The sequence below is a fragment of the Simochromis diagramma genome, unplaced genomic scaffold (genome assembly GCF_900408965.1).
Source record: "Simochromis diagramma unplaced genomic scaffold, fSimDia1.1 OVJJ01000320.1, whole genome shotgun sequence".
Taxonomy (NCBI): domain Eukaryota; kingdom Metazoa; phylum Chordata; class Actinopteri; order Cichliformes; family Cichlidae; genus Simochromis; species Simochromis diagramma.
In genome coordinates, this window is record NW_024386773.1 from 8,818,206 (window position 1) to 8,836,532 (window position 18,327).

The following is an 18,327-nucleotide window of genomic DNA, read 5'->3' on the forward strand; positions in this document are numbered from 1 at the left end:
ATTTGGCACAGATTTCACATTGGATGCCCCTTCTGGCACATAAATGATTACCTGGGCTCGTGACCCCCTGAGGCTGGGTTTATGTCTTCTCTCATTCTAAAAGCAGGAATCTTTTGCATGTAAGGTGAATATGTTCACTACTAAACGATGGAGTCACCTTCATGTTGCCTCGGAACTTAATTTTAGTCTTAATTTTACAGTAAGACAGAGAAAAAGAAAATGTTAAGGTCCCCTACACACTCAATAGAAAAATGATGCCATCTCAATGTCACACAGAACAAACAGCACACATTCAATGGTTTACTCTGTGCGTCTGGTTATGTTGATATTTAAATTTCTTCAAATCTATAGAACAGAAACCTCAGCTTGATGTTTGGTACTTAATAATGGAGAAATACTACAAATATACAAATGATGTATTATGAAAAGCTTTAGTTAGAAATAGATAACAGACTCAGCTTCATTGTCATTCAACCATTTGACATCTTCCTCTTTCTTCTTATAATTTCCTTAGATCTTAGTATATGCAGCATGCTACTAAATAACAGGTAAAAGTGGAGACATGACTAGAAAAAAAAATACTATATTAAAAAAAGTACTAAAATATTGTCTAATATTATTTATAATATGTCATCCAGTCTAAGGTTTTGATTATTCTCAACAGTTTAAATGCAAATCCTTCTCTTAGACAACTTTCATGTGAGGAACACAGTTTTCTTTTCCCCCCTAGAATTCTGTTTCTTTAATTTTCCCCTAACAGATGTTGACATTAATGCAGCCAAACCTGCATAACTCACAGAAAGTAATTTAAAGCTCCAATTTAAAGTCTAAATGAGGCAATAAGTCAATTTTGAGTCTGAACTATCCTGTAAAATAAATAAGTAAAACCATTTCATTAGAAAAATCAGAATCAGAATCAGAATCAGAAAGGGGTTTATTGCCAAATGTTGAGCAGGTTTACAACATTAGGAAATTGCTGCGGTGCTTCAGTGCAAACATGGTGTCATAAATAACACTTAAATAGACATGAAAAAATAAAAGTAGGGATAAGAATTAAAAGTGCTACGTAGAAAGATATGTGCATGAGATATACATGAGATATATACATGAGAATAAGAATTAAGAGTGCTACGTTGAAAGATATATACATGAGTGCAGGTGGTGATCAGTGCCAAACATGGAATGATGCAGTGAACACAGCGTAGGGTCATGTGTTAGTGGCGGGGACAGTCATATGGTTATTGTTCATGTGTCCAACAGCAGAGGGGAAGAAACTGTTCTTATGGCGAGAGGTTCTGGTGCGAATGGACCGGAGCCTCCTGCCTGAGGGGAGCAGGTCAAACAAAACAAAACAAAACAAAACAAAACAAAAATGTTCAACCTTGAGGTAAATTAAAGGGTTAAGTCCAGATGTAAAGGGTGTAGATAGCTTTTAGAGTTTACTTACAAAATAGACAGTTTCACTACAAGTGGGGTATTTCCCATAAATGAGAATGAGAATCCGAAGGAGCATTACTACTGCTTAAATGTTATTGACAGACAGACACAAAAATGAAAGCTGGACCTTTACTAGTAATGGAATATTTTATATTATATTAATATTATATTATATAGTATTTTCTTGGCATTTATTGTATAATTACCTCGAGTATATAGCCAATTAGTGAGTATAATCTGTAACAGTCTTTGTTGTAGTTTTACTTTCACATTTTAGTCTAACTATACAAATAATAATACATTTGTCATGCAATTATACAAATATATGCTGTAAATGCTCATATTACACTAAATTCCCATAGAAACTATGAATATTGCTCTCCCTCGTATTATCGCTTATTTACTGGAAAGAGGGTTTAACTAGTAAAATGTGTGTATCACTGTAAATCTTATAAGCTTACACTCACACCTTTCCATCCAGCAACAGCTCCTTCTGTTGGTCAATAACATGGTTGCAACATTTTTAGATTATGAACATTTATACACCACACACATATAAGACAGTAGTGTACAGTCATTTTCACACATTGTGTCTAAGAGTACAAATGTATCAGCATGACTACAATAATGTTGGCAGTTGTTTAACTATTACTCAAATTACAGAAAAAAACAATGGGGTAGGAAGAACTCACCTTACAGCATCTCTCCAGAGGAGCTGCCAGTTTTAGGCTTCATTTAATTTGCGAGTCTGGACAACTGCCTGAGCAGGTTCAGGCAGAATACACACCTCTCACTTACTCTGGAGGCCCTCGGTTCAAACAGGTTTTTCCATGCTGAGTGAAGCTCCTCTCAACATGCAGGCAACTGAAGAAAATCGTGGGTGTTTGTAAAACTGGAAACTAGAATGTGACTGAATATCTGCCAAGCGCTCTCTCACATGAGAAGATAGAACTATAAAACATATTTTATAAATATCTGTTCTAACAGATTTAAAAAAAAAAAAAAAAAAACATGCCGTAAAAACACCATTTGTAGGGTTGGAAGAAGGATTGGGGTAACCTGCACGTCTTGTCATTCTGTGGTGGTACTGAGTGGTACTGGCCATCTGCAAACAGTCACTAGCACTCTAAATTTACTATATTGCTGTGAATCAGGGCGACAAGAAAAGATAAAAAATGACAACAACAAAAACATGACAAAAACATACATTTATACAAGCTGACTTCAAAGCGATTTAGTTAACAAGGAAATTTAATTCATTTGAATTATTCCCATAAGCCTGCAGCGAAGGCAATGTTTATGAATATAAAGAAATTAAAAAAGACAACATACAAAAACCTACAGGAGTTCACATTAGAGCCAGTTATCTAGAAACATATATATTTGGAGAAACGTAACATACATGCCTAGAAAAAAGATTTTCACACCTATGTGTATATTAATGTATACAGATACACAAAACGGTTTCACAGTCACTAAATAAAATTGAATAAACTTAAAATAAAAGTGTGTCTTTTGTGCAGATGATTACTGTCACAAAGTATAATTTTCATTTTGCCCTAAAGAGAAATATTTTTATTGTAATTTGGTGTTTCTGCGGTCACATTTGACACAAAAAATTGGCTCTATACAGCAACACAATACGTCAAAGCACAACAAAGCAAAAAAATAAATTCACGGTTTAACATCCTTTAATGATGTTAGTAGTCTTCAAACACCTTCATAAATGAGGTGTACAATTATCTCCCTGAAACATAACTCTCCAGTCACTGGACTCCCAATGGTGTGTCTTTCTGTAGTTCCCAGAAGTTCAGATGATTGCAGTGAAATACTGAGAATGAAAAACAGAGGATTCTTCTGCACCATGTCATGCAAGATCAGACGATAACATGACAACAATTTTGTGTCTTACACCTGGGGGCACTCACACGGATAACAGCAGCACAACAGCAGGTATTGTCACATTTGAGGAACCATTGCTGTTATCGACACCTATCACAGGAAGTGTAGGCGAGTCCAAAGACGCTGGGTTGATCTGATGTGAATGTGGGTTTGTTGCATGCTGGTTTAAGTGTGAGTCCACAACTGAAGACTTGTCTGTTATTCACAAGCGATTTTGCCATCAAAGCTGGAAAGTGCGATGGCAAAGGCCTGCACAGCGCACAGCGGGTAGTTGTAATCCAGTGTGAAAATGTCATCAGCGATTCGTCCAAACTGCATCACAATGTAGTCCACTGGAAAAAGCAAAAGAATTCATTAATGGAGGAATTATCTTAATAAATAAATAGGTAGTGTTTCGGTAGGTAGGTACGTAAATAGGCAGGCAGGGAGTTAATAAGATGGATCATGGCAATGTACGTACTTAGAAGTAATAAAATATTCAAGCTGAATCCCCATATTCGTTTATTCTGCATAAACTGCTTGGTCAGTCTAAAGACTGTAAAGCAAGTTCAGCATATAAACTTCAAAATTGACTTGGGATTTTAAAACAAACAAACAAACAAACAAACAAACAAAACATTTGGCATAAATAAGAAATTTCAAATATGAAAAACTGCAGTTCTAAATTTCAGAAGAAATCATTTTTTAAAAATTGTATCTAAGGGTTGTACAGGCAGAAGTAAAATAATCACTGACCAATGTCTGTCTTATGAGACATAATTTAACTGGCCACTTTATTAGGTACAGTTTGCTAGTACCAGGCTAGGCCTGCTGTTGGCTTAAAAACTGCCTAATTCCTTGTGGGGAAGCACAGCAATGCAGTGGTTAACAATATTGCCCCCAGTGCACACCTTAACATGTTCTCGCCGTGCATGCATGGGTTCAATCCAGTTCCTCCAGCACCTTCCCACAGTCCAAACACATGCATGGGGTTAGGTTAACTACGATTTTATTTGAGAGATTTTATTTCATATTGACATAACATAATGCAGCCGGCTGCACATCCATGATGCAAATCTCATGTTCCACCACATCCCGAAGGTGCTCTGGTGGATTGAGATCTGGGGACTGTGCAGGCAATTTCAGTACACTGAACTCACTGTATTCTTTGGGGAATAATTTCTCAGATGATTTGAACTTTGTGGCATGGCACATTATTCTGCTGGTTGCAGGATATACTGTGGTTATTGGGAGATGGACATTGTCAGCAGTAATACCCAGATACTCATTTAGGTTGTGTAGATCTTTGTGTTGTTTTATGCATTGCCAGTAAACTGCTTTTCATTTCTTTGCCCAACTATTTAACATATAGTAGTTGTGGACAAGCAAAAGCCACTCACGATCTTTGTTGTGGACAATCTGGAAGTTCTTGATGGAGGCTTGGGTGACCCTGCCGTTGAAGTTTAGCACATGAGATGCCGTCTCTTCGTTCCACACAGGCGTCTTGTTGTGAAGCTCGATCAGATTTTCCATCCTTCTGTTTTGGAATCTTATCAGCAAGCCATCACATTCCTGCAAAGAATTAACAAAACATAAGTGGTAAACATCAACATCAAATAGTTCATTCCCACTGGCCTTGTGTTGCTCTTAATGCTATAGACAAGGCTTAACAAGTCATTTGTGAATATTCAAATTTATTGTTTTTGCTTGAAAGCAGAAAAATAGTAAAGCACATTATTATTCTAATGATTAAGATGACAAATTACAGTTATTTATCTGCATTCTTTAGAAACAAAACTAATCTCAGTTGTTGGGTGTTACGCTTGACTGCACAAGAGTGCAGAGTTAGAACACGTAGTAAGCTCTCTCTGTCTCATTCCTCTTCTCTCCGCAGCACACCTCCACCTCTCCAAACTCTCTTCTATCTGCTCCCTCACTACAAATCACAATGGCCTCTGTAAATATCATAGTCCACAGACACCTTGAATCCATCTGCACTACCCTCACATAATTCTCTACCACTTCTGCCTTCCTCATGCAATGTCACAGTTCTTCTCTTGTAGTGGTGCAACGGATCCAAAATCTCACGGTTCGGCTCGGATCACGGTTTTAAGTCACAGATCGGATCAATTTTTGGATCAGCAAAAAAAGAAAAAAAAGACAAAATTGTTTGCCTATTAAAAACATTCAGCTCAAGACTCATTCCACGAAATTATATAACAACAAATTAAGGTGCAGTATAGGGCAGTACAGGGCTTTCCGTTGACCTGGAGGTCCACCCATTTGTAGTTGGGCAACAGAAGATGCCTGGGACAGTTCAGCCATAACTTTAAACTTGTCCTGCTCATACATGCCTTGGTACAATCTTGTCACTGAAGTGGACGCGCAACGAGATATCATAGCGTGGCTCAAGCACGTTCATCATAGTTTAAACCCCTTGTTTTGCACAAGGGAATACGGCCTCCCGTCTGCAGCTAAACACCCCAGTAGCTTTTGTAATAGCTTTAGCCCGGTCGGATTGGGGAGCAAAGGGCTGCTTAAATGCAGCAAACTCCTCTACTCCTCCACTTGGACCACTAGCGCTGGCCATAACTATCACTTGACAGACTGACTACGCGCACCATACACATACTTTTTTCCTTCTTTTTTGAATCTTCGGCTCACGTGCGTCCGGAGTGTGATCGGTTCGGATTACGGATCAACCGTGATCCGTTGCACCACTATTCTCTTGGCACCTTATCATATCTAGATCAACAAAAACGCAGTAAAACTCCTGGACTTCACTTCACGATCAACACTCTCAAAGCAAATATTGCATCTGTTGTGCTCTTTCATAATATAAAACCATATTTGCTGCTCAGTTATTATCAACTCCCTACTTAATCTATCTTGAACAACTCTTTCCCATATCCTCGTGGTATGGTTCATCAGCTTTATTCCTTCTGTAGTTACTGCAGCTTTGCACATCACCATAACTCTTAAAAATCAGTACCAGTACACTTCTCCATTCATCAGGCCTCCACTCACTCTCCAGGATTGTGTGACTTAAGATTGTGTGACTATAATATCAGATTTAAGCAAGGAGTGAATTTACTTTTCATTTCAAAAACAAAACAAAAACTATGACTAGTCAATTCATATTGAATTTTCGTATAGGCCTTTATCTTTTGCCCTCATTGACCTGGTGTTTTATATGATTGTATTTACAATGAATTTACATTTCTTGGTCGGAGGGGTACTCGCTCGTTGTCTTTGCTCATTCCTGGAATGATGACAGTCATCCTTCTGGGTCCTTTTATTCCTAAGACATTGGTTTCCTGTTGTCAAAAATAACCAAAACAAAATCAAATACAGTTCTTATTATTCATACAATGTACTGTAGTTAAACGTTCTGCAGTAAAGTGACTTACGTAGATGATGCCTGCTAACTCTTGCCGAGCGTTAGACATGTCTGGAAGAGCTTTTTCTGGATTCACAGCGTTGTCAAACACAGTGAACTTAGTCCCCATTAAATTTGACCTGGGCAATGTATAAAACACATTCAGTTAAAATGCACCTAATTAATACTTTATATGTGACAGTTTGTTTACCTTCTTTGCAATTTAAACAAAAATCCTTTTACCTCAGCTTTCCCACAAAATTCTCGCCTCCTCTTGATAAATCTGTGGCATCGATGGAGATGAGGTAATTTGAAGTTGTACTTTTCTTTCTTTTCCGTCCAGCCAGTAGAAACGTCTACAAAGAAAGAAAGAAGGGGGGGGGGACAGGACACAGACAAATGACAACTGTCCATGATAGCAGTAATTAAAATTAATAAATGAAAGGAGAACTACTGAACGTGCTGTTGTACTGTGTTTACAACTTTGGTCTGCATTTTGCAACTTTTTAAAACATGATACTGACCTTTTTTTCATTGTCTAGATGAAGGTAATACAAAGGGTAGAGGCTCTTATCCATCCCTCTCTGATCCCGAGTCACTCTGCATTTCACAGTCACACCCTGCGGAGCTGGCTCCATCACAAACTTCTCCAAGTTGTCAAATTCAATTTCAGGTGAGGGAGAGCGCTCCTGATAAAGAAGAATAGATAAGAACATTTCAAAACATGGTCCACTCTGAGTGAAAGTTAAAGTGTAATATGACATTAAGTGATTAAAATGTTGTGGTTGATTTGTTTGAAGTCAGATACTTTTTTCTTCTTCCCTTTGCCCTTCTTCTTCTTTGTTTTTTCTTCTTTTTCTGATTCAGAATCATTGCTTTCGTCTGCCTTTGCTGAAAAAAACAACAGAGCTGTTATACGCTTGTCTGTGAATACAACAGAGGAAAGCTTTAGTAATAAACTTGCCTTTTTTCTTTGTCTTCTTGTCTTTGTCCTTATCTGCTGATGTTTGAAACATCGATGCAGAGCCGGAGTTGGATTTTTTCTTTGATCTGGTTGACTTTGTTTCTTCTTCACTGTCATCACTTTCCGATTTGGCCGCTGTTCAGTAAACAAGTGTAAAGTGTCTAAATTTTTGTCATTTTAACATCAAGCATCAAGATGGATGCTATGCGGCAAAGCATTTGGTAAAGTAAACAAAGACAGAGTTTTACAGTTCGTCAGTTTAAAAAATGCAATCACCTTTCTTTTTGCTTTTTGAGTTTTTGTCTTCATTTATCTGGAACATTGAAGCTGGTTCCTTCTTCTTGTCTTTTTCCTTTGACTTGGATTTTTTTTCTTTTCCATCAGAATCTTTGTCATCTAAGGAAAAAAAGTATATAGTTTAATAGAAATGTTGTCTATTCTTAAATGTGATAGCCTGAAGAATTGGAAGCACACACTGAGAAATGTAACAAAATGTAAATTCACTTGTAGAGTGCAGAGAGTAATCTTAGTGAACACTATGGTGTGAGTTCCAAAAAATGCAAACTGTTATCAGTTAAGTCAACAAAGATTTATGTGTGAAACAGATGTGTAGCAACAGAACTAACTTGGAGCGTGCCATCTTGACCCAGATTCGGACAGCATGCGAATGTGAGAGTGACTAGGGCTCAGCTTGGATCCACCCGAATTTAGATGTTAAGTTTCCATTATAGTAGTACCTTTTATTAATTTTCAGAGTTAAGGAAAAGCTGATGAAGCAAACTGGGACGCAGACGACATATTTTAGCCCTCAGTTTGTTTACCTTTATAGGATTCAAGCTGCTAAAACCTGGAGTGTATAACTGGGAGGACATCAAAGTGAAGTGAAGGATTTGAACAAATTCCTTGCGCAAATCTGTGGAGCAAATTTCTCAGAACCTCGATTACACTTGTAACACTCTCAGTGCTTCCTCTTAAAACGTTTTCCACAATGACGAATTTGTCCCAACATGCCCTCCCGTTTAGACTTACTCCCGTTTAGACTGCTAAAAGTTGTTAGTCCTCCCTGAATGTTTTTGGCAGTGTTGAACTTTGGGGATTAAAAAAACATAGTTAAACATCCGCTAAGGTATGCACTGCTACACTGGTAAAAACCTTTCTAACTCCCTGCCAAGTAAATTACAGAGTAACATTAGCATTCACTTAAGAGTTAAGTTTACAGTTACCTAATATTTACTCTCTTTTAACGGTCTACTGTATCTTGAGGATAATATCTGGCTGTTTTTTTTTTCTTTTTAAATCTCCACTATTTTCACTGTTCCTGTTGTTTGTGACTGAGCAAGAGTGCACAGTGAGTTTTAGAGCTGCCAAGGAAAGCTGACAACAGGACAACCAGAACAAAACTATTAAAGCTGCAAGCAGAAAAAACAAAATGAGGTGAAAGGTGACAAAATGCTTTGGAGAGCATTTTGAGATTGATCACATAAGTAATTGTGTGGCCAATCTTCTATTATAAATACTGTATCTCATGCAGAGATTTGAGCCAGTAGTTCATTTCTGCAATCAAAGAATGAGTCCTGCTAAAACCAGCTCACTGCAAAATTCTTGACAAACAGGTGAGTTAGAGCGCTTTGGGAATAATTATAGCAACATCATTTCCAAATATCTTATGCTCAGATTCACTGAGCAAATAAATGAAGGGAACAGAAGCAAAGACTGGTGGGAGAAGGTTATAAGCGCCCTGAGTAAAATATTCATGTTTACACCTTAACATGTTCACAGTGTCAGCCTGCAGTGTCAGTTCTAAAATAACTGAGGAAGCCTACAAGAACAAAAACCTCACATTCTACCATACAACACCAACTATCAGCTCCAACGTAATCGTGTGATCCCTTCCCAGATGTTTCAAGCCCCACTTACACCTTGCCTCAAGAAACCACAAAAGCTCTCATGATGATGGGGTGAGACAATGTGGTGCAAGGTTTCACACCTTGACCCCGATGATGGCAATGACCCACGCCTTTTTTCACATCTTGGCTCACGTCATGATGACTCACATGATTAACAGTGGGTCAGTCACCATTAGGATCACCTCCAAGAGGACAGCCATCACTGGGGGTTAAATACCTGGGAGTATTTTGAGAACTGAAGCGTCTTGAAGAGCTAAAACATCGCAATGAACTGAAAAGATGTCAAGCTGCCTTCTGTTCAAGCACTCAATACTATTGCAACAAGTGCAATTTTATATGGTGATGCCACAACATAAAACCACAAGAATGTCAAACTTAAGGTTCACTTGGACACATTATCTGGGAATCCACAGTAGATTAAGTAGTTTGTTCAATCTGGATAAAAGTTGTGGACAGACCTACTGAATGACTCACACTGCTAAAGCCATGCTGTTAGCAGGACTAAAAATATCCACATTCTAGCAACACCTGAAAGTGATGATGGGATGGAATAAAGAAAATATCTCTTAGAAAACATGGCTTCACATCAAAAATTCAGTTCTGTTTGGATTATTTCACTGATTCAGTTTTCCGATTAATTATTCTGTTTATTTATTCAGAATGTTTTATTCACTTACTTCAAAAACATGCTGGTGTGTAACATCATGCTGCAATAATTAATTACATTTTCCACAGTTAATTACTTAGAGGAAAACCACTTACTTCATTATTATGTGACAACACAGCCAAGTAAGGAAGTGTTTCCACTAAATGGCTCACACGCCATTACACAATAACATCATCTAATCCTCTTAATTACAATCTGGTCATATAACTTCTGTTTAGAGCACACCATTAACGCCCTTTAGACAACAGCTTTCTTCTCCTCATCGTCATACCTTTAGTTTTAGTTTTCTTCTCTCGGGTGGAACTTGCAGATGGAGAACTATCCTTGGTTGTTTTTTTCTTAGTTTTCTTTTTCGGAGTATCTTCACCGTCCTCTTCATCGTCATCATCTGAGTCTGAATCTATAGTAATGGAAATCAGTGCACTCATGGCGTATTTTTGTGGGAGTTACTTAAAGTGTCATTGTATAGGAAACACACCCCAGCTTTAACACATCCCAGTGAAAACTCAATATTACAGTCATTGCTGACTTACCTTTTTTCTTTTTTGGAGCACTTTTTGCTTTCTTTTTAGTCTGTCTTTCCTTTTCTGGTTCCTCTTTGTCTTTTTCTAGCTTCTTTTTCTTCACTTTCTTCCCATCTATAATGTTGATAAGGAAAAAGATATGTAACTGCTTTCGTTAGACTACAATAGAGATGAGAGAGTAAAAGTTGTTTTTATCTCCTCACTCTGAATGGCAGAACTGTCCTCTTTGGCTACATCTTCATTCTTCTTTGTCTTAGCTTTTTTGGGCTTGGTCTCAATTCCATTCAGCTTGGCTTCTGTTGTACCATTGGCCTCTTCTTTCTTCTTTTTTGGTTTCTATAGATTTTCTTTAAGCACACAAAAAGATTATTGGCAATACTCATAGAGCCCTTACTACAACTGAGCTAAATTAAAATGGTAAGACATAAAATGCAGTGAAAGATTTAGTCAAACTAGCGAGACTGTTATAAGTACCAACTCACCATCACAAATTCAGATGTGAGGAAAGCAGTGGGAAGAAAGACAATAAAAAGATGAACAGAAGTGGTATCATTATTTTTTTCCATTCTAAATGATTCAAATAAAATGAAAGTTTATTTTGCACTGGTAGCTCCTGTCAAATCTGCCGGATAAGTTTAGCTTTTGATTTGTAAATCAGCATAAAGACTGTTTAAAGGAAGTTAAGGAGAAACAGGGCATGAGGTAATAATGATGTATGCATGTAAGTCTGTCTCATCTAGAACTGAACAATCTGTTTCTATTCTTGATGAGACCGTTTCATAAGAAACACAAGAAAAGGAGAAACAGGTTTTGCAACAGTTTTATGAAACCTGCCAAGGCCTTCAAGCCCTGGAGAAAACACCCACTGCACTGCTTTGTGATGAAGTCATGCCTGCTACGATTCCCTGATGAAAACGTGAGAGCTAAAATGGGATCGTAAATTACGAGAAAGTATTTTATACTCAATTCTGATTCTGAAATATAAAGTACATTTGTTTTGTGCATCTTAAATGCAGTTATTTATAACTCTTCTTTTTTGGCTTTTCCTTCTTTATCATCTATAACACAAACCTCTTCCTAAAGTGTATACAAGTTTAAGCCAAGGGGGCTCTACATAAACTACATAAATAAATAGTTTAAAAAACAAACAAACAAAACAAAACAACAAAAAACAAAACAAAACCAAAACCAAAACAAAGGGAAGTTATCCTATTCTTTCTTCGCACACCAATCCCCACACCACCACTCTGTCATTACTCCTCTGTTCTTCAAGTTACAGAAAGCCAGCTTGTAAAGGGGGACCAAATACAATCATATTGATGCAATTTGTCTAATAAACCATAAGTCACTCTTCATAGGGAGGGGGGTTCTTTTTCCGCCAATGTCTTAGCAGGACCCGTTTGGCCGTAGTAAGAGCCAAAATAATCCATCTTTTTGTATAACTGGAAAAATCTCCATCAGAAAAATCTGTGGTTATACAGTTTTGGTGAGATACCAAATCTCCTTTTTAAAACACTGAAAATTACCTCCATTATATTTCCCCACCAATCCCGAAGTGCCGAACAGCTCCATAAGATAAGATAAAATCGAAGCATTTTGACCATCACATCTCCAACAATCGTCCGTAGAGGCCAGGTTCCATTTATACAATTGTTGCGGTGTTCGATGCCACCTATGGATTATCTTAAGTTGAATAAATCTACTGCCTGTTTCTTTATACATAGTATTAACATTTTGAAAACATGAATCCCATTCAACTGAAGATATGCCCAATGCCATAAATAGTCCTTTCTGAAATATCTATTTATTAAAAAACAAAAAATCATCTAAGCAATGAGATTAGCTTTGATATTTTTTCAGTAAAATACACACAGCCTACATCAGTGATATTAAATTAAAAGTGTTTTATTTTACCAAACATCTCATTCATATTTTGAGTCTCAGGACTAAACTTTTGTGCTAAGTGACAGGAACAATATGTCACCATCTAAAGTCACAGACAACGAGGTCAGTGTGATCGCTACCACCGGAGACGGGAAAAGTAATCCTATTAAATACAGGCCTATTTGCGTCCACAGGAAATCCGCATCTCAGAGTTATGGCAGCAGATTTGACATTTGCTGTATTGTGATGAATTGTTGCATTAAAGTTATCAAATGTCACTGGACACTTTAGCCACATTACCACATTTGTTTATTATATATGCCTATTGGTATAGCACTTATGATTATTGATGCTCATTTTGTAAGTTTAGACTTCACCAACAACAGTCACAAGTGTAGTTAATTTTGGTCAGTTGTACAACTACACAATATGCAACTGTATTATTCTCAAATATAATGTTACTGAGTCAAATTAACAAATTTTACTAATGGTGCAAGATTTGCCACAAAATCCAGGACAATACATAAATAAATAAATAAATAAATAAATAAAAGTTAAAGTAAAGTAAGAATTAAGACAATGCTTTTGCAGTTGCATTTGGTTCAGACATCCACCATAGCAGCATTCCAGTTTGCTTGAATGTCTGGATTACTGACTGATTTCAATCCCTGAAGCATGCTTCCGAATATGTGTCCTCTCCACAACAAACAGAAATATGAGAAATTCACCTGTACAACTTTAAACTTTGCAGTATATCGATAAATAACGTCATGTGAAGTGTTAAGTTACTCTTATAAAAGTAACTTGTGTGGTCCACTTCCCAAATATTGGCACATTTCATCCCTGAGAAGCTTAAAGTCCAGAGAAAAGTAATCTTATTTAAAATATTTTTTTAAAGAAAATCTACAAAAACCTAAGTTCAACCTTTTACCTTCTCTGCAGACATGACGTGGCCTCCAAATTCAGCTCTCCCACCGCTTCTTTTTATGGCTTAGAAAATAAAAAAGCAGACCTCTCAGGGGAGATGATGACAGAGAGAGAAAACCCTGTGCTCACTGCATCTCCATCAGCAGAAAGTTGTTAATAGGATTTATGTGTAAAGCCATCTGCTCTGCAGGAACACGTCAACGGGAGAAACCAAGAAAGGCTCGGGAGGAGGGAGAAGAGTTGTTTGTCACGTGTTTCAACCATTCAGAAAACTACATGAAAATTTTCTTTTCAAGGTTTTCATGCCAGTGGCTGCTCTATATGTTTTATCAGTCTGTTGTTGCGAGCACCCCCTTCTGTGGCATGCTGGGGTGCAGGCATCAAAGCAAACAGACTAAACAAACGCATCAGGAAGGCCGAGTCTGTTGTTGGCATAAAGCTCGTCACCCTGGAGGAGATGATTAGTGACAGTATGCTGGCAAGACTGTTGGCAATCACGGACAATGAATCCCACCCCCTCCATAATACACTGGACAATCTGAAGAGCAGTTTCAGCAACAGGCTTCTTCAACCTCGCTATCTGAGGGAACATTACAGTAGGTCGTTCCTTCCCGCTGCTATCAGACTCTTTAATTCATCCACTTGGGTCAGATCCACACACGTGGAACACAATTAATCACACATCAATGCACTCTGTCACTTTTGTACACCACTACATATTTGCACACATACTTGCCATTTTATATTTATATGTATATTCATATTTATGCCTATATCTCTATATTTATCTATCTATCTTAATATTTATCTGTCATAACTCGGTTTCTACTGTTTGTTGTATATTTGCTGCTATGACAACTCAATTACCCTCTGGGATTAATAAAGTTTCTCTGATTCGGATTTCGGAACCAATTACTTCTAAATATGTGAAATGTCAACAAAGCTGACAGTTAGTGATGTTTTTATTTATTTATTTTTTTGATGAGTTAATTGTTAATCCCAATAAAAATCCAAAAGTCCAAGACCCAAAGATATTTTGTTTCATTTCAAGGAAGAAGCTTGAGAAGCATTAAGAAGAATCATTCAGTCCATGACAGTTTTACAAAAACAATTAATAAAGCAGTAAAGAAACAATTTATAAAGCAGTCAAACTCTTACCCTTGATATAGCCTGCAAATGCAATGGTGGATATATTAGATTAACAGGTCACTGGGCCTAAGTAGGTCCACCCGATAGCAGCACATAAAGCTTTCCCTTCTTATTGGTTTAGCGCTACTTGGCCTGTATCATTGGAAACTGAGTGTGGTAGCGCAGTAATAACCATTCTTCATCCATAAACCTGATGGACGGCATGAGGAGAAAAGGAAAAAAAAGATGAAAAATGCTTGCATGGTAAGGACTATCAAAAGCTCTAAAGTGCTGCATGGAATGTTTACATACTGTACTTGCCATTCGTCCAGGCCTCTTTCATGATGTGTTTGTGGCATGAATTGTAAGACATCCAGCAAAAATCGTGTGATTTTAAACCTACTTGTACATATTTATACGTATTACAACCAAAATGTACTCATTTATAGACATACAATTCTTTAGTAGGTGTGTGGTTCTTAGGCAAGGGTGTCTCATCTACTCACAAGCCTCCATATAAACAGTGAAGCCCACAAAGTAGTCACGTGATACAAGTTGTAAGAGGATTTTCATCAAGCAACAGGTCCCCCCATGAACTTGCAGACAAACATGATGCCATGACTGTTCAACTGGGATTACTATAATCAGCTATTCACCATCTGTGCACATTTTGTTTTGATTTTTAGCATCAACTCTGTAGAGAAACAATTTAAAGAGATTCAGAACAAACAAAAATGTGCAGTCTTAATTCAGGTAGGTGTAACCGCACAGTCACACTGCATTACAAAAAGACTACTGAATCTAGAGATCTGGTTATAACCACAAGCCCTGCGGTTTCCTTCCTGCTTTCATTTAAAAATAGAGATTAAAAATTAGTGTCACTATCAAAAACAAAGTGTCATTTCCTCAGCTGACCACCAGATGCTGCTGTACCCCAAGAGACAGAAAACAATGCATGAAGCAGCTGGGAGACACCAGAGGGAACATGGAGAAACTGTAATTTGATTCATCTCGACATATTTTAAAAATGACGGCTTGAATCACAAGCTGTCACATTCACAGTTAAAAAGGAGGTTTTCTTCATCATCGTGTCCCATGCGGCTGTAGCCTGAGTGCTCACAGAGGGAATGGGAGGAAATAAATCAAAGCAGAAGTGAACAATAACAAGTAATAGGAAACAAAGACGGGAAAGCACTGTGTTTTGTAGTTTTATATGGGCCAGACTCTTTGTTTTTCTGCATCACTGTGCAGCTCACACTGTCCAGACTGCTGACTGCTGAAAACGCTCTGGACTAATGGCCTTGCTGGCATTTCTGCAAATGCTTGACAGTAACATGGCAGCTGGCAGGCGGCCTAAGGAGGGCGAGTGACCTTAAGGGAGCAGCAGAGAAGCCATCACGATCTTAAAGAGACAGAAACCACGGTGTGTTTCTCACCATACAGTGTGTCTCTCACCATACAGTGTGTCTCTCACCATACAGTGTGTCTCCAGCCCATTTTATTTTTATTTTTATCACCACGAGGAAGATAGTAAACATCGTCAAAGCAATGAGAAGCAGTGTCACAGAGTATACCAGCGCGGCTGTAAAAGCAGCTCTTACTATGCCAACAACTGTAACAACAAGCCTGAATGAAATGAAAACACATTAATCTTTGTTATGGTGAAATGGAGGCCATTCAAAGCAGTTGTGCAAACACTAAGCAAAGAAGATATATGTTGAAATACATATAGCTTGACCTTGGACCTGAGGAGGGGGCATGATCGTGGTATTTTAGTTCACCCATGGGTTTAGTGCTGAAACAGCATGCTGGTAAGGACGTGAACCCGGTGGTACTCTAAAACCGAGTGAATCAACTCAGAGAAGGCCCATATTGCAGGAAGCACAAACAATGAAGACGAAACAGGGAAATCTGGTTTACATGAGTATATCCCCAAAGGGAAGACTGTCTGAGGAAGGTGGAAGGATAGCAAAGAAGACAATGGCAGGAGGTCTTTTCCATTCATTATAAATGGAAATATGTTATTCAGGAACAAAAATAGCAGCTTGGGTTGTACAAAGATCAAACCTCTCAAGCATACAAGCACAATTCACCTACAGACATAACACAATAACTGCATTCATTTTAAGGTCTTTATGGTATCATATTTATATTCTGATTTACCGAGCTCTTCTTGCTTAGTTCTTCTTCTACTCCTCGCGTGTGGGAAAGTCCTCATCATTTCGTCACCTAAAAGTCAAGGAAAATCTCAACGAAACATTTAAACTGCTTCAGTGAATGTATACTTGCTGACATTGACTGTTACAATAGTACCCCATCTAAGCACTAATTTTAAGAACTGAGGCTGACAAGTTAAATCATTTCAAAATGTTGCTTTTCTGTTTAGATTTTTATTTCTAATGTTCAGAAATAATTTTTTAAAATGCATGGACAAATAATGAGACATATTGTTTTAGCTGTACACCATGATCACCCCACTGAAGGCCCATTTGATGCCAGGAAAAAACCCTGTAAACAGAGTTGTTAGTGGAAATCTTGACATATTGCTAATGCAAGAGAAAAAGCTAAACAATCCCAAACCTCTTTTAGGATTTGTAGTGAGTGTAGAGATGGCTGGGTACAAATCCATGGATACCGTACTGTGTTCAGCTATAATACAGGCCACTTGAGTCCAACATGGACAAACAGACACACCTAAATGAACAAAACTCTTCATTTATGCCACTGATATATTGATTTTAGTAAAGGGTGAAACAATAAATTATCTTTCTATTTGCATAATTGAGCTTTTCCAAGGGTTAAATTGATGGGAAGATTAAAAAACATGCTGAAAACCAAAGTTTGCTAAGGCACAAACATAAAAAATTGCCAAATCAATGAAGGAACAAATTAGAAACACTGGCTCTCTCAGAAGCCTCGCTAGTAGCTCATTCTTGTTTATAAAATCCTCCGAGCTGGATAATAGCAGGTCAACTAAAGGCTGTATAACATAGAGTGTATTAACTGAAACTACCTAGCCATAACACTCTTGAAAAAGGTTAAAGGTTGACTTAGATTGTAGGTGACTAGGTGATGACAAATGTAAACAAGGGTAGAGTCCCAGTGAAGAGAGTCCTTACACATTGGCACCAACTAAACCTGTAAAAATATACAATAAACACAAAGATACACATATATGCATAGGTGAGTGTGCTTCTCATATGTGATACTTGTACATAGCTGTGTGAAGGGTCATAGTGTTTCCTGAGTATAGATAGCAAAAGTAATACAATGTTGCAATGTAGCAGGGAAGGATTCAGAATCTAGAAATTTGACACAAACTCGAGGTGTGGTCAAAAAGCAAAAAAACAGTTTATTCTTTATTTAGATTTTATAGCACAGTACTGCCCACTACTCAAAAAAGTATTAGAATAACAACTAAAACCCCTTGAGACCCAGAGCTTACTCTTAGACTATAAGAAAATCACTACTCAGGCTAAATTACTGCATCAGTAAAAACATAAACCTAATTTTTTTTGCACTTCCTGTCACTGAGTTCATTATTCTTTAATGCCATTCTGTGTAAAAGTTGCATAAAAAGCACAGTAGGAGCGCTATAAATTCTTAAGAAGGCAGCAACGTGGAGGGTC

At 37.6% G+C, this 18,327-nt stretch overlaps 1 protein-coding gene across 3 annotated transcripts; it reads right to left on the minus strand.

Annotated features, from left to right (window-relative positions):
• Window positions 1–2,248: 2,248 nt before the first annotated feature.
• LOC120718240 (tubby-related protein 1-like) lies at window positions 2,249–14,541 on the minus strand. 3 transcript variants are annotated; one of them, XM_040006689.1, is made up of 11 exons: window positions 13,575–14,541; window positions 10,963–11,095; window positions 10,507–10,873; window positions 7,938–8,057; window positions 7,506–7,796; window positions 7,222–7,386; window positions 6,941–7,053; window positions 6,729–6,837; window positions 6,537–6,635; window positions 4,719–4,890; window positions 2,249–3,671 (listed from the first exon to the last, which is right to left on the minus strand). In XM_040006689.1, exons 4-11 carry the CDS (start codon window positions 7,968–7,970, stop codon window positions 3,538–3,540), a joined length of 1,116 nt encoding a protein of 371 aa, XP_039862623.1. In that variant the 5' UTR covers window positions 7,971–8,057; window positions 10,507–10,873; window positions 10,963–11,095; window positions 13,575–14,541; the 3' UTR covers window positions 2,249–3,537. The 3 variants fall into 3 exon arrangements, with proteins under 3 accessions (XP_039862623.1, XP_039862615.1, XP_039862628.1); XM_040006681.1 differs by having other exon boundaries at window positions 10,963–11,106; window positions 11,242–14,541; XM_040006694.1 differs by lacking the exons at window positions 10,963–11,095; window positions 13,575–14,541 and having other exon boundaries at window positions 10,507–10,635; window positions 10,769–10,817.
• Between the last annotated feature and the right edge of the window lie 3,786 nt (window positions 14,542–18,327).